The sequence below is a fragment of the Panicum virgatum genome, chromosome 6N, assembly GCF_016808335.1.
Source record: "Panicum virgatum strain AP13 chromosome 6N, P.virgatum_v5, whole genome shotgun sequence".
NCBI classification, from domain to species: Eukaryota; Viridiplantae; Streptophyta; class Magnoliopsida; order Poales; family Poaceae; genus Panicum; species Panicum virgatum.
In genome coordinates, this window is record NC_053150.1 from 1363880 (window position 1) to 1378539 (window position 14660).

General features: G+C 44.6%; 2 protein-coding genes across 8 annotated transcripts; both read right to left on the minus strand.

Annotated features, from left to right (window-relative positions):
- Positions 1-748: 748 nt before the first annotated feature.
- LOC120677726 (survival of motor neuron-related-splicing factor 30-like) lies at positions 749-7452 on the minus strand. 7 transcript variants are annotated; one of them, XM_039958897.1, is made up of 10 exons: positions 6411-7452; positions 6170-6319; positions 5585-6074; positions 2907-2984; positions 2263-2370; positions 1977-2056; positions 1797-1872; positions 1533-1718; positions 1332-1460; positions 749-1127 (listed from the first exon to the last, which is right to left on the minus strand). In XM_039958897.1, the coding sequence occupies exons 3-10, from the start codon at positions 5630-5632 to the stop codon at positions 957-959; spliced, it is 876 nt and encodes a 291-aa protein (XP_039814831.1). In that variant the 5' UTR covers positions 5633-6074; positions 6170-6319; positions 6411-7452; the 3' UTR covers positions 749-956. The 7 variants fall into 7 exon arrangements, with proteins under 7 accessions (XP_039814831.1, XP_039814832.1, XP_039814834.1 ...); XM_039958898.1 differs by lacking the exon at positions 6411-7452 and having other exon boundaries at positions 6170-6368; XM_039958900.1 differs by lacking the exons at positions 5585-6074; positions 6170-6319; positions 6411-7452 and adding exons at positions 2646-2734; positions 3934-4079 and having other exon boundaries at positions 2263-2520.
- Positions 7453-10196: 2744 nt separating this feature from the next.
- LOC120678908 (putative methylesterase 14, chloroplastic) lies at positions 10197-14233 on the minus strand. Its single transcript, XM_039960353.1, has 5 exons — positions 13067-14233; positions 11344-11583; positions 11105-11248; positions 10893-11027; positions 10197-10805 (listed from the first exon to the last, which is right to left on the minus strand). Exons 1-5 carry the CDS (start codon positions 13364-13366, stop codon positions 10473-10475), a joined length of 1152 nt encoding a protein of 383 aa, XP_039816287.1. The 5' UTR covers positions 13367-14233; the 3' UTR covers positions 10197-10472.
- Positions 14234-14660: the final 427 nt, after the last annotated feature.

Below are 14660 nucleotides of genomic sequence, written 5' to 3' on the forward strand. Positions count from 1 at the left end.
GAACAATTAAATTACTTCTCCCGAATATCCAACTGACTGATTAATTTCTCATAACGTACTCTATTTTTCTTTGCCAAATAAGCCAGCAAACGTCGATGTTTTCCCAAAAGTCTTCATAGATCTCTTTCCGATGATTTTTTTTCTTTTTTTGTAATTTCAAATGTGCATCCGCTCTGCGTGTACTTCTGTACTTCTCAAATAATCCTTCTCTTGCGTGTTAAAGGGCTGAAGGCTACAAGTGCTAAAACTGCATCTCCAATTGAACAGCTTACGATATACCTACCTGTTAGAGTATATTAGGCAACTCCGGATATAATTAGTTTAGGATTGATTGTAATCCCGGAATAACCTTCCTTATCTCTAGGAGAGGCTACTTGCCCTCCAAACCATGTACTCCTATATATTCGCCTTAGAGGTTCAATACAATACATCGACCACATTATACACATCCTACCTTTCATACACTACCGACCACCCCCTGGCTCGCTCTCTCGCATCCGTTGGATTCAGCTTGCTGCCCTTCCGCCTTCCTCGCAGCACCGCCAAAAATGGAAGACGGCGCCTGCGGGAATTATTCCGGCCGGTGCTCAGGCTGTCGTGCATGGCTCGCCGCCAGCGCCTCGATCCAGGCCCATGGCGCCACCGGTGGAAGCGCCGTGCACTGTACACTGTGCGTTGGCCGGCGGCCTCGGCGCTCGTCCACGGCACGGAGGTCCCTCTCAAGCAACGACACAATGACATGGTGTCAATCTGGGTACAGATTTCATTGACAAATGAGCTGGGGGCACCAGAACGCAACATGGAATAATTGATGATATATCTGTGAGAATTCTAGATCCGACAAGTTCGACATACACAACAGGCGCCCCTCGGGCCCAGGCCAGAGCAATAAACACCGGGCATGAGAATGTTTGGTGATAAGCTCGCGAGCTAACAGGCCGACACACCAGTACGGTCTATTCCTCGTCATCCAATGCGTCACCAGAGCCACCCTTGAGGTGCAGATGCTTCTCCCTCCTCTGGAAATCGGTCAGGCCTTTGCCGCTCCCGGTGACACCCACCTTACCTCTGTGGTCGTCCGGCGACTTGAAGATGCTCTCCTTCTTGCGGCCAGAGAAGAACCCCACCTGAAAAACAAACCACCCAACTTCAGCTGATTCTGTTACATGAAAAGTCTCAACTATTGGTACGCCGATGCTGGGGATCTTTTTCAGTCATGGGAATGCGAAAGCTTGATGAATTAGAAGGCTGGTACCTTGAGATACAGACTCAAAACTTAGTGGACAAGCGCCTAGCCAAATTAAAAGAGAGCGGAGCACAGAAGAGGCTACCTTTTTAGCTTTACCCTTGGTCGTTTGAAACTGCTGCCATGCATTCTGCCGCTTGTTTTGTGCAAACTCAAGCTGCTCAAACCGGGCTTTTGATTTGAAAGCATGTATTTTCTTACGCTTCGCAGCTTTCTGCAGATACAAAGGCTAGTCAGAACACATGATACCTAATCATTTAGCTCAACTGGAAGGCATCAACTTTACCACATCCTCGGGATCACTTGGTTCGATACGAAGTTTGGTAGGCAAGCTGCGTGCTTGAAAATCAGATGTTGCAGCTTGTTCAATTTTCCTCTTTATTGCCATTTTTGTGGCTTCAGCTTCCTTTTCAGCTTGGCGCAAAGCATCCTCCGCTTCTTCCTCAAGCGGCCTAACATTATCTGGGTCTACCTATATAAGGCAGCGAAATCAATAGTTTGGAACAAGAGTATACCTCTTCACTGTTATTTCCAGAAAAGGGGAGCATACCTCTTCACTGTTTCCCCAGCCATCGTAAGCTACATAATATCCATTTGGTGTCAAAGCTTCAACTGTTGCATTATACCTGGCAATACAGCTAATCAACATGTTGCAATGGAATGATGTACAAAATGTAAAAGACTATCATATAAATAGAAACAGCGATAGATATATCAACGACAAACTCACCATTCCCCATCTTCACTCCACACAGCTTGCACTCTAGCCCCAACCACAAACTTATGGGAATGTGAAAAGTCATCGAGTCCCTGCCACAAGACTAAATGTGTCAGTAGTGTAGGAAGATAACAAGCCATAATATTTCCAAAACATGTAGTACAAATATATTCATCAGCATATAACATTCATCTATGGAACAACTGGCATGAATTTCTGTTGTATGCAGTGAATAAAGGAAATGTCCAAACAGCTGCCTGCAACAAAAATCCAGCAATCTAATGAAGAACAAAGCTACCTCTGACTGCACTCCAGCCGAATAATTCGGTGGTGATAGACCTGCAACATTCTGGGCACTCTCAGTTTGCTTTGCAGTTGCCAAAAGCTCTTCGGTTAACATAATGACCTGCAGTGGCCACAAAAACTAACATTAAGCATCAGAAACATAAGGAACATCCAAGTATTGTTAAATATGCGCCCATTTTCGAGATCCAACTTAGAACAGCAGCATCGACACCCAAAATCAGGAGGAGGTACTCTAGCATGAGACACAAACCTGCAATCAATCAAGATAAAGGGTAATGGACAACTTTGAAGCCATGGAATTTTAGTCATTGTGTTCATTACTACTAATATTTTTGCTCAGACAGTCCCTACCATTGCTTAAACCAACCTTCTCACCTTTCAATGTTACAAAAAAATCTATATTCCCCAAAAATAAATCTTCTGTTGCAAGCTGCCTTTTCATGCTACCTTGCTGGGAATGGCTCCTTGTAACAAAGAAGAGAACGAATCGATAGCAACAGTGCCAAAATCATATCCTTTTGTGAGAATAATTAATAACTTGGCATTGAAGCAACAGAAAGAAAGAGTATCTGTTGGGTAGTTAATACAAGCACAGGGACATCACAGCGTAAAATAAAAGTAAGAGAATTGACTCACCTCCTGAAGCTCTTTCTCCATATCAAGATATTCAGAAATTTCAGGGTCATCCTTTTTCTCCTTGATAAGCTTCTTAACCTGCAATGCATGCACGTAAGACACATCCCTAAGTGCATGAATTAGATTACTATAAGATGACAAACAAGAAATTCAAAGAAAAATGAATTTGGCAAGAAAATAAAGGCATGGAAGTAACATTAGACTACAAGAGAAATAGAGCAATTAAGGATCTAGAATAGCATAAGCTTCATCATTGATCAGTTCAAGTGAAGTGTGGTGCCAGTACAGCACACTTGGCAGCTTCGAGACAGGACAAACAGTGCATCACAGTTGCTTGAAGAATATCACTTCTCAAACTAAAATCACCACAGTTAAAGATAAGAATGACTGAATGAGATGATAGAAAAAGGGTTCAAAAGATAGTAAGGTTTCATTTTTCTAGTTTTAAATACTGACTGCAGAAGCAAAGGCACGAGTTTAGAATGAAATCCCTAAGTAAACAACCATATGAAATACGCATGCTGTTAACCAAATAACCATGGTGAAACAACATAACAGGCATAAACATGATGTCCTCTTCACCAAATAAATAAAGTGCATGTAATGGATCAAAGGGTATGTTTACATCGAAACAGCTTCCACTAACCCAACTTAACCCTACCAAATCCTTTCCCAACAAATTTCTGGCTGGATCAAAGAAGACCTCCGAGAAGTAGGCATGTGCAGGTTGGCCACAGTTAACCTTTCAGTTCCAGAGCTTCCAAAATGGCCGCCCTCTAGGTCCGGTGGGCATGGAGCCACCCCCACCCCCAGCAACCCCGGGACCCTAAGGTCCGCCCGGCCGCCGGCGGTCGCTCCCCCAACCAACCACCCCTCGCCGGCCACCCCCTCCCCCTGCCCTAGCTCGCCGGCTGCCGCCCCTCCTCCCCTGCACTTGCACCCGCTAGAACGCACCGACCTAAACATAGAATCATCCAAAGGGATGGGGACGAGACGAGATCGAGAAGAGGAGATGGGGAGAAGAGACCTCGCGGAGCTGGTCCTTGTAGGTGGAGAGGTTGGAGGCGAGCTCCTCCACACTCAGATCCTCCATGGCCGCCGATTCCCTCCCTGATGCTTCTGCTCGACACGATTCGATTCGATTCGTGTGCGTGCCTCTCTTCCCCCAATTCGCCTCTCTCTCTCTCTCTTTTGAGAGGATTTAAATATGAGTGAGATAAGAGGCCGATCCGAGTCGTGTCCGGTGTCCCCTCTTCCACATAGGCCCAGCCCATTGTTTCAGCCCACTTGAGATTTGGTGGCTTTCAAAGGAAAAAAAAAAAGTTCGAGATTTTAGAGATGAATGAACCAGTAGACTTTTTTTAGGCTTTTGCGCTCGCTGGTAAATCTAGTGAAGAGTGAGATTTGGCTAGTCTTTTAGAAATGCTCTAATACTAGATTTATGATCAATCAAGGAACCGAACAAATACGCCGTCTTTACGATCAGATAAATCAGAGGCAGTTAACCGGCTACGCACTTGTCCTAATACCTTTTCCTGGAACTGTTGTACTCAGATGAAATCATCTTAGCGGTTAATCGTTCAAAATATTAAATATGGAAGTTCAATTTGCCTACTTGACGTATGCTACTGCCATGGTGCCATCTAGCTTTACTAACATACTTGCTCCTCTAATTTCTTTCACTCCAAAAAAAAAATTTAATAATTACCAAACTCATGCTACTTTTTAAACAATGATAAAATTGTTCATTCTCTACCGTGCAAATGTGTTCGTACATTGTTATAGAAAAATAATTTAAATATACTTCAATTAGCATATTATATAGAATATATTCAGTTAGCATACTATATAGAATAATTTTAAAAAAATGTAAATATATATCTTCTAATATTTTTTTATTTTATTATAACTAAAAAAGAGTAATATCTACGTGTCGGTTAAGGAACTTAGTTTTTTTTTCTATTATACTCGCCAAATACTAGTTCTATGTGGTTTGGGACCCTAAGCCCATCAAAACGAACAAAAATCAACAATGGAGCAAGGAGTTTTTAAAAAAGGTAAATATTAACTTTATATTATTTTTGTACAAATAAAAACTACCTCTTAGACCTGATAGAACTATAGAAACACAGAACCACCATAACACTCGCTAGAAGCTTAGGCCCTGTTTAGTTCCCAAAAAATTTTGCACAGTACCCATCACATAAAATATTCGGACACATGCATGAAGCATTAAATGCAGTTCAAAAAATAACTAAGTAACAATGAAATGTGCTACAATACCAAACCCAAACTTTTTCACTAACTAAACACATTATTGGATTTAGAAAAAAAACACTACACGACACAAAAGTGACATGAGGTGAAAGCTAAGCCTAGTTCAATTGTATTGTCCCAAATTATTAGTCGTTTTGATTTTTCTAGATACATAGATGTTGGTATGCACATAATATATATCAAGATGCATAGCAAATATTATGCATCTAGAAAAACCAAAACGACTAATAGTTTGGGATGGAGTAACAATCTGTACACCTAGATCATCCGGGTTCAAAATCCTCATCTAGCCTAATTTAATTTAAGTGCCTATGTTTCCTCTTAATTCCTTCTAACATATACACACACCTAGTTCAAAATCCTGAGCTAGCATTGGATGCATCTCCATCACCAGCCCTCACCTCAGGCATAATTAAGATAACTTTATGATATCTTCCACCCTCCATCATCGTAACATCATCATCTGCAACTTGCAAGATCTACATTACCAGAATAATCCAGTACTGTAGTGGTATGACACCGTGGGCAAGGTTCCAGAACAATCAGCTTAGCTGTAGACGGGACTTTATCCTCAATGTACTTTCTTATCGCCGCCACCCCTCTAAAGGCTTCCTCGACCACAGCCTTGCTAACAGCAGAGCAAATTTGATCCGAGCAATCACCACCATTTCCCCCAGAACACCTACCACCACCCCGAAGGGTATCCAATGTGAGTCGCTTGAGTGAGACTGCGCTCTTGACAATACAGCATGTTAGCTCAATCAAGCTCCTTGCAGAGATGAATCCTATGATCTCAACACTCTTGAGGTTGTCGTGACGGTATTCAGGCAGCTGCCTCAAATCTGAAGAACCTTCGAAAACTGATTCATGTTCCATATCTTCCGGATATACCTGAAGACGAAACAAGGAGATAAAATCAATGGACGCACCCAAATGAGTGACCACTAATGATCTTAATTTGCAAGATATGGTGGACAGCGCCTTACCTCGAGGTACCAAGTCTCCAAGGAAGGAGAAGCATCCAAGAAAGACACCAGAGAAAAATAGTCGTATGATGGGGGCAAGGTCGCTACACTAATCTGAATGATTAGGTGCTTGAGGTTGAGGAATTTGGTGGGCAGCATCGGTGTATTCAACTGCACAACAATTCAACAAATATGTCATGTTCAGATTATTATACACCTGCACAGCACAGTTTGATTACTGTCGTCTGGATGCATAGCTTACTTCAGCACTCGATCCTAACACAAGAGTCTCAAGGTTTGGCATAATGGATGGAAGCTTAGCACGAGCATAACAGACGACATTCGCGTGTTCCAAGCTCAAGACCTTCATCATTTGCGATGCTTCTCCAAGTGAGAGTTTTGAAACAAACCCGATAAGGGCAAAAGTGGAGAGACTTGGTGCTTTATTCTCTATAACTTGCAGATCCCAACATCCACAAACCCTAAGGTAGCTGAGCTGCAGCAATGCAGAAGGTATCTTCAGGAAAATTATCTCCTTGCAAGTAATGAAGTCCAAATGCTCCAAAGCAAGGGAATTGGAAAGAAGGCACTCTAATTCCTCCCCCGTAATACGCACATCCCTCAGTGTCAGTCTTGTTAGGCTTCTCAATTGGCCAAGTTCAAGCGTGGGATGGAAGACACAAAGACCAAGTAGAAGAGACCGGATTGAGCCTCTAACCCCAGCTGATAAAAGTGAGCATGGGAATTCGTACTTTTCATGTAGCCGAAGTGTGAGCTCTTCAATCCTTGGTGTAACAGCAACCTGAAGCCAATTGTCGATATAAGGAAAGCAACAGTATACAGAATCTAAATGGAGCCTCAATATCTTCAAGCCAAAGCCTGAGTGATTTCTCAGAATGTTGTCAATTCAGCATCTTAAATTTCCACCACGTCGTGCCTTCTGTGTTACCGGGACACGCGCGTCCAAAAATTTTTTGGCGCGTCGACGCGTATCCACGCGTCGATTCGCGTCGGACGCGATGCGACGCGTACCAGACACGCCGCAGCCGTGTCTGGGCAGCTGCGCTCGTCATCCGGGCGCGGACGGAGGAGAGGAGGGTGTAGAGGCGGTCGAGTGCGAGGGGGCGGTCGGGGAGGAAGAGCGGGAGGAGCGCGTGGAGGAGGCGGATGAGGAACGGCGGCGGCGGGCAGGCCGGGTCCGGGTGGAGGGAGGCGAGCAGCACGGCGGCGTCGGGGAAGCGGCGGAGCTTGGCGAGGGAGAGGGCGGAGAGCGCTGAGAGGAGGAGGCGGTGGTGCGGGTGCGGGACGTGGGCCGGGTGGGAGAGGAGCGCCTGCCACTGCCCGCGGGTGGCCAGGTCGTAGGGGATCGAGAGATCGGTGAGGCCTGGCGCGGCGGCGTCGGTCGCCGGCTGCGGGGGCGGGGAGGTGGCGGCCATGGCGCGGTGGGATCGGGATCGGGATCGAGATCTCGGGGGACGAAGGCAGCGGAAGTCTGGTCTCTGTGGTGGACCCTCTAGACAGGGTGGACTGGGCTGGGCTGGAAATGTGTAGGCGGGTCCTAGGCTTCTGCTGCGTTGGTGTGCATACGATTGACTTGGGCCTGCAATGGAATTTTGATTGGTTTTGATGCTTTTTCGGCGAAATCCAATCCATCCAATACTATTTATTTCCATTTTACCATCCGGCACGGTTCAGAATTTGCTATTTGCTGCTGCTGCTGCTGCTGCTTGCTAGTACACAAAGGAAGGGGGTAAGCAGCAGACAAGGATACTACCCCAAGAATTTTAAGCATATTTATTTGTAAAATTTAAAAATAAAAAAAGATATTAGACGAATCCCAGACGAATCTCCGAATCCTGTTTTTTAGGATTTTCCGAATCGGACACCCGCACCCGAGTCTCCGACTCCCGCACCCGTGTCCATGTAACACAGCGTGCCTTCAAGCGGAGCGTATGACAACTCAAAATGAGTTTGGGATAACATCTCCAGGAACTTAGAAAGGTGTGAGAAAGGCAAGCAGAATGAGCAGCAGCATCCATCAGCATTAAAGAATGTACATGGCGCCAGATATCCTATATGCACAAGCAAGGGATACAATTTCAACTTTAAAGCCAAATGGAATTTCTATAAGAGAAAGAAAAACAGTGGAACCACATGGAGCACCGTCTACCCCAGATAGCTCACTGCATGAGTGCCGTAGGTGCACTATATGACATATTTAATGGGAATGGAGAAGTTTTTACCTAACAGTGTTATTATTAGTGTCTTTCTAAGCTCTGACAAGAAAAAAAAGACAGTAATGGCCAGCACTGATCAACTATTTGATATCTATTCTTGCTTGCATTCACAAAGTAGCCAATGATATAGGTTTATGTGCATTCATGTCTACCAAAATGCACAGGATGATGTTTTATTAATACAAAAGCATGTTATAAATATTAGGCCACAGCAGCAAAGGGAACAAATACTAACTTTTGCATAGGTTATAAACAGCACACCTGAATACCAATACAAACTCCCATAAATCAAGAAGTTTTGACAGTCACGGTGCAAGATATACGTTGGAAATAAATCTTGCAAAAAAAAAATATGAGGCGTATGACCATATGTGTAGATATAGACGAGGATTCTAAAAGGAGCCATATTGGAGGATTAATAATGCCGGAAGGCTTACTTCAAAAAAAATATTGGAGGATTAATAATCTACCAAAGTGGCAACAGTCAGGTGAATCTGTTGGCGAACAAAAAGAGATATTTTTTTCCTTTTATGAAGTGCTGATGAAGAAAACTGCAAGAGCATCGGAGAGAGAGATGAGGACTTACTCCGAGCTAGGGTTTGCCGAGGCAGCTGCTGCTCGCTCTGCAGCGCCACCATCTCCATGCCGAAAGATGCCGCGGTTCCGTCTCCCCTACTCCAGATCTCCGCTGCTCTATCTGTATTTGCATCTCCCGCGCTCTGTTTTTGGATGCTCTGAACTCGACCCAGATTGGATTGGAACCATATCGGACTGCCTACCTGCTCTACCCTGCCATGGAAAGGGGAGGGAGGAGATCGAAAAGGAAATCGGAGAGGACTCCTTCCTTTCCCTTGCATTTTTGTCTAGGCCCCAACGAAATCGCTTCTTCACGTTGACGTTGCAGACGCTGATTTACAGGGTTGCATATACTGAGGTCTTCAAAACTTTACAAGATTTTACGTCACATCAAATCTTTAAACATATATATATAATATTAAATATAGTTAATCAAAATAACTAATTACACAGTTTGTCTATAATTTACGAGACGAATCTTTTGAACCTAATCAACCCATGACGAAACAATAATTAGCAAATACAAACAAAAGTGATACAGTGCTTTACATCTTCATTTTTATGCATCTAAATAAGGGCTGAATTTCTATGTTGCAGACCCTGCTACGGAACGGAAGCCTTTTCTCGAACAAGAATTTTTCTATTTTTTTAGAATTACACAGTACAACGTAGACGTTCACAACATGCACGCACACTCACCCCTATGAACACACGTATGCAAACCCTACCCTATGAGCATCAATGTAGACGCTCACAGCATGCACGCACACTCATCCCTATGAACACACGTACGCAAACCCTACCCTATGAGCACCTCTAAAGGACTGAGCACCGGCAGATCTGAAGACGGGAACGTCGCTTACCACTTAATGCATAACACTGATAAATTTTAAGAAAATCCCAGAAAAAAATGCGAGCACCAAAATTTAAAACCTGGTGGGTAGCATCCTATTAGACCGTTTTATTATTGGACTACAAGCCAATTCCCACAAGAATTTTCTGTTGCAACTTGGTTGTGCTCCATGGGCTCAAAGGCTGCTTTATGTGCCTATGCCCTGCAAAGAACGAATAGCCCATGTTAGCCCATTTAACTCTTTCCGAAACAAGGCCCTTTTTACCTCACCCAAGAAACCAGCCCGTTTGGAACTGAACAGTAGTGAGATTTGAGCTAATGTTGGATATATCATATATATAATCATAATTTGCATCAAATCACCATAACTAGCCCAGATTTATACCTATGATCTGAACCCAGAGCTCAGGATGCTTTACCTACTCATCATTCCTCAGGAAAACAAACATTAAGATGTGTTGTTTTGACTTCATATTTGATTCACAAGGTAAACGAAAACTTTCTGACAATCTCACATCCTCTATACTTGATCACAGAAGAAAAACAACACTTTTACCTCCCTACATTATTATCTGACAAACTGATTTCAATTAACCCCCGCACCTCACTTTTGCAACCTATGCGCTACTCATTTTTCATGTACACTACATACATGCAGTCAGGATTTCTCTGCCACGGTCTCCTCCAAACTTGCTTTGCCCGGGAGCAGCGCGGCTGGAGCTTGGATCTGTGCAATCTCCAGCAAGATCTTGTTGAGGGACTGCGGCTTCGAGAAGAAGGGGCAGTGGTCGCCGCCCTTTATCTTGAAGATGCCATCTGGCGGGTCCTCCCGGACCAACTTCTCCTGGGCATCAGGTGAGAGCATGTGGTCGTCAAGCGTCTGAATGAAGTAGCGGCGCACGGTGCCGTATTTTTCAGGGGTGAGGGAGAGCTTCTCCATGATTGGGGCAAGAGGGATGGGTCTCATGGACACCGCAGCTAGCGCCATATCCTGCATTTGTGCAAGCTTGTTAGCAAAAATAACAGCTGGTGTGACAGTGTTGAATACAGTAGACCTTTCAACTGAAACACAGTGTACCTTGGAAGGAGTTTGGTTGAAATAGAGCCCCTTGATCTGCTGTTTATCAAACATCAGCCCAGTAGGAGGCTTGTCCTTTCCATTTCCATAAACCAAAAACTGTGATTCTCGCAAGAAAACATCTGCTGACCGCAGCTGTGAAATGCAGGTTAAGGTAAGCTCCCATTGAATATGCATATGGATGTGGTAACATATAAAGAGAGATTGCATACTTCCTCTGAGAACACATCGAAGGGCCGCTGCCCATCCTTCACCATTGTAGCAGTAAGAAACACTGCCTTTGAGATCTTTTTGGGGCAGTGTTCTAACGCGTATGAAACACTTGCACCTCCGCAACTGTGGCCGACCAAAATAACCTGTATTATCACCGTTACCAACAAAGTGCTCAGAAAGCTGAATTTATTTTTTTTCCCAACATAAATATATACAGAACAGCAGATGTTATAGCCACCTTCTCATCCTCAGGAAGTTTATCAAGGTAATCAATTAATGGCTTGGAGTAATCTGCTAGTGTAGCTATGCTGTTTGTATCGGTATGATCTATGCCAGAACCTGTGAGGTCTAAGGCAACAGGCTCAAGACCAGCTTCCTCCAAGTGCGAGATGGTCTTGTACCAACACCAAGCACCAAATCCTTCTCCATGAACAAGGACAATTTTCTTTGTTTCTAAATTCTCCAGAACGATTTGGGCCTGAAAGCATATACCAGCAGTACCATAAAAACCTTTTTCTACGAACCACAAGACAATGTTTGTATGACAATATTAGACATTTTCCTTACTTGAAATTTTGACAAGGCTAAATACAAAGAGATAAAAGTATCAAGTATTAGCTATTTACAGGCTGGGGCAACAAAAACTATAACTAGCAAACAAGTTATAAATGAGACAAAACTATGGGCATGGAACCATGCTGTCGGACTAGTTAGGTCGCTGCTGAGGTGGTAGCATTGTCTTGTAGTCCTAATGACATATAAGTTTGCTCCAAGAATACACATCCACATCTAGTACTTGCGTATGAAACAACATTTGCATACAAAGATACCTTTTCGACATTTAGTGGCATAGACAATGATCCATAGGCTACTAAATAATTCAAAAAATGTTTAGAGACTTAGCAAGTGCATGAACTTTTGAATATATTTTTTTCTGTTGCTTTAGGTGGAAAGCATGCAGAGCATAAGAAAAGGCATGTGCTGTGTATCAGGAAAACTTAACTAAAAGGAAAAGCAGCACCATTTTGGTTGCCGGAAACCATTGGGGAAAAACAAGTAAATCAACATTTTATTGAAAGGAGACCAAAGTTCCAAGTCATAGCAGAATAAGCTCTATACGCTTACAATGCATCAGAAGACTCAAGCTCTGTTTTATGTTTAGTTTTGAAATATATAATTGAACACCAAGCAAGCACGGAAGCATAAATTCTAATTTAGTATGGCACATGTCCATACAATGGAGCTACATGTACCATCTTCTGAACCTGGTATGCTAACTTGTTATGATTCAACTACCGGCAGCAGCTCACTGTTCAAATACAAATTAAATTTACCAAACAAAGGAAGCTACAGAAATAATTCAAAATCTAGGACAGTTTCCATGTACAAAAGAATGCAAATTCTTCAACAAAGAAAATAGTACACCACAAGAACTGGTTGAACTCCCCAATCACAAGCACTCCAACACCAACAACCACATTATAAGTCAATAGCTCAACCTGGCGCAGTTACATACAAATCAATGCAACCAAGCCAATGTTGGAGTCAAGTCCAAAAGCAATGACCAAGCAACAAACCTTAGGTAGCCACAGTAATGGTAATGTACTGATTTTAAGAACAGAACGGTACCAACCAAACACCTCAATCAAGGAATCCTAATGACAAGACACTACCATAACAATCTCTAGGAATTATCCAGAATAATTACTGGTAAACAATTAAGGCACTACACCTAAGTAGATACTGCAAATGGCCAAACACTATGAATTACTGAAGTTTCGCAGCCCTGATCAGACACATGAGTTCATGGGAACAGGAACAACAAAATGTACAATTCTAAGATAGAATTAACAACAAAACCTGAATGATTGGACTATGCAAGAACACAACGCAAGGTTGAAGTCATGAATCAAGCATGTGAACAGTGGGATTGAAAGAAAGGGGTAGGTAGGGGGCCTTACGGGCTTGGCATTCGTGACGGAGTCCGGCAGGTCGCCGCGGCGTCGAGAGCTGGTGGAGCCGGGGGCCATGCGGCGGGAGAGGGAGGCCCCGGCGTCGATGCGGCGCGACATGGAGCCGCCGGAGTCGAGGTGCTGGTGGATGGCCATGGCCAGCGCCTGGCGGTGCAGGAGCTCCTCCTCCGCCGGCGTCAGCTTGGGCCCGCCGCGCACCGACCGCGCGCTCCCCATCCGCTTGCTGCGCGACACCGCGGCTGCGCCCCGGTGCTCCTTGCGCGGCATGCACGCGAACGCGTTGCCCATTGGGAGAAGAAACCACCACGAGAAAGCAGCAGCGCGTGGAGTGGAAGAGGGAAAGGTGTAGTGGGGATTCTTATAGCCTGGTTCTCGGGAGCAGACAAATCGGCAAAGGCGAGCAAGAGCCGACCTGAAATCACGACGAAATCGAGAATAGGAACGAGTATGGGAAGCTGCGCTGCTCAGAAACTAAGAGAAAAGGGAGGATTTTAAAGCAGCAACTGATTTCTGCTTCCAACGCTGCTACCGGGTAGGGGATTCAAGAACAAAGCGGCGACTGATGTCTGCTTCCAACGCTTCCAAAAGATTCAACTTTTGGAAGGAACAGATTTTCTCCCGGGAAAGTGGAAATTCCGAACAAACCAAATCAAGAAACTCTGGGCGGCTGCGAGATTGGACTCCGGCGACGACGCATGAGTGACTAGGCGCTAGAGAGATTGGAACCGAGGAGCCCCAAGCCTGGAACTGGAAGAAGCCGAGAGGGAGGGAGCGCGCTGTCCTGAACTGAAAGCACAGCACATCACGGAGCAGATCTGAAAGAACAGGCAGAATTTATGAGTGGTCCTGGCACCGAACTCATCTCCACACGAATCTCGCCGGAGGAATTAATTTCGCCTCTGCTCCCCTTCTGAACCAAAAAAAAAAAACAATAAAGAGAGATCTTTGGCAGCTGATGCGAGTAATCAAGGGAGTTCAACGCCAAAGCAGCAGGATTGCAGGAAGCTTTTGGGCGGCTTCTGGGGAATTGTGTCTCTTGCTACCTGCTAGCGTGTACCGTCAAGACTAGCTGTACAACCCTCCATCCTTGTTCTCTTGTGTAGGGAAAGCAAAAAAGAATAGATTTCTTTTATGTTCTTCTAATTTTTATTTTCCACACAAGTTCACTGATTGTCTTGTTTGGTCTTCCTTTTGACCACCACGCAGTCCTTGTCCTCTCCATCGCCTTCAGATAAAGATGAAAGTGGCAGCTCCTTTTTCCTTCTGAACTATAGACGGCCATTTGGCCCGATACCCATAGGTCCGAAGCCCGGCCCATATTAGTCCGACCCGAGCACGGCACGGGCCTGAATATTATTGGGCTCGGGCCGGCACGGGCACGATAGCCGGGCCGTGCCTGGGCCTCACTGTCAGCCCATGGACGCGTCCAGGCACGGCCCGAAAAAGAGCGGCTCGATCGGCCCGATGGGTAGCACAATATGCCCGTTTAAATACTATGTTATCCATTATCAAATCATATTTAAATATTTTCGGGCTGCCGGGCCAAACGGGCCGGCCCGGCCCGATTAAATCAATTTTGGGC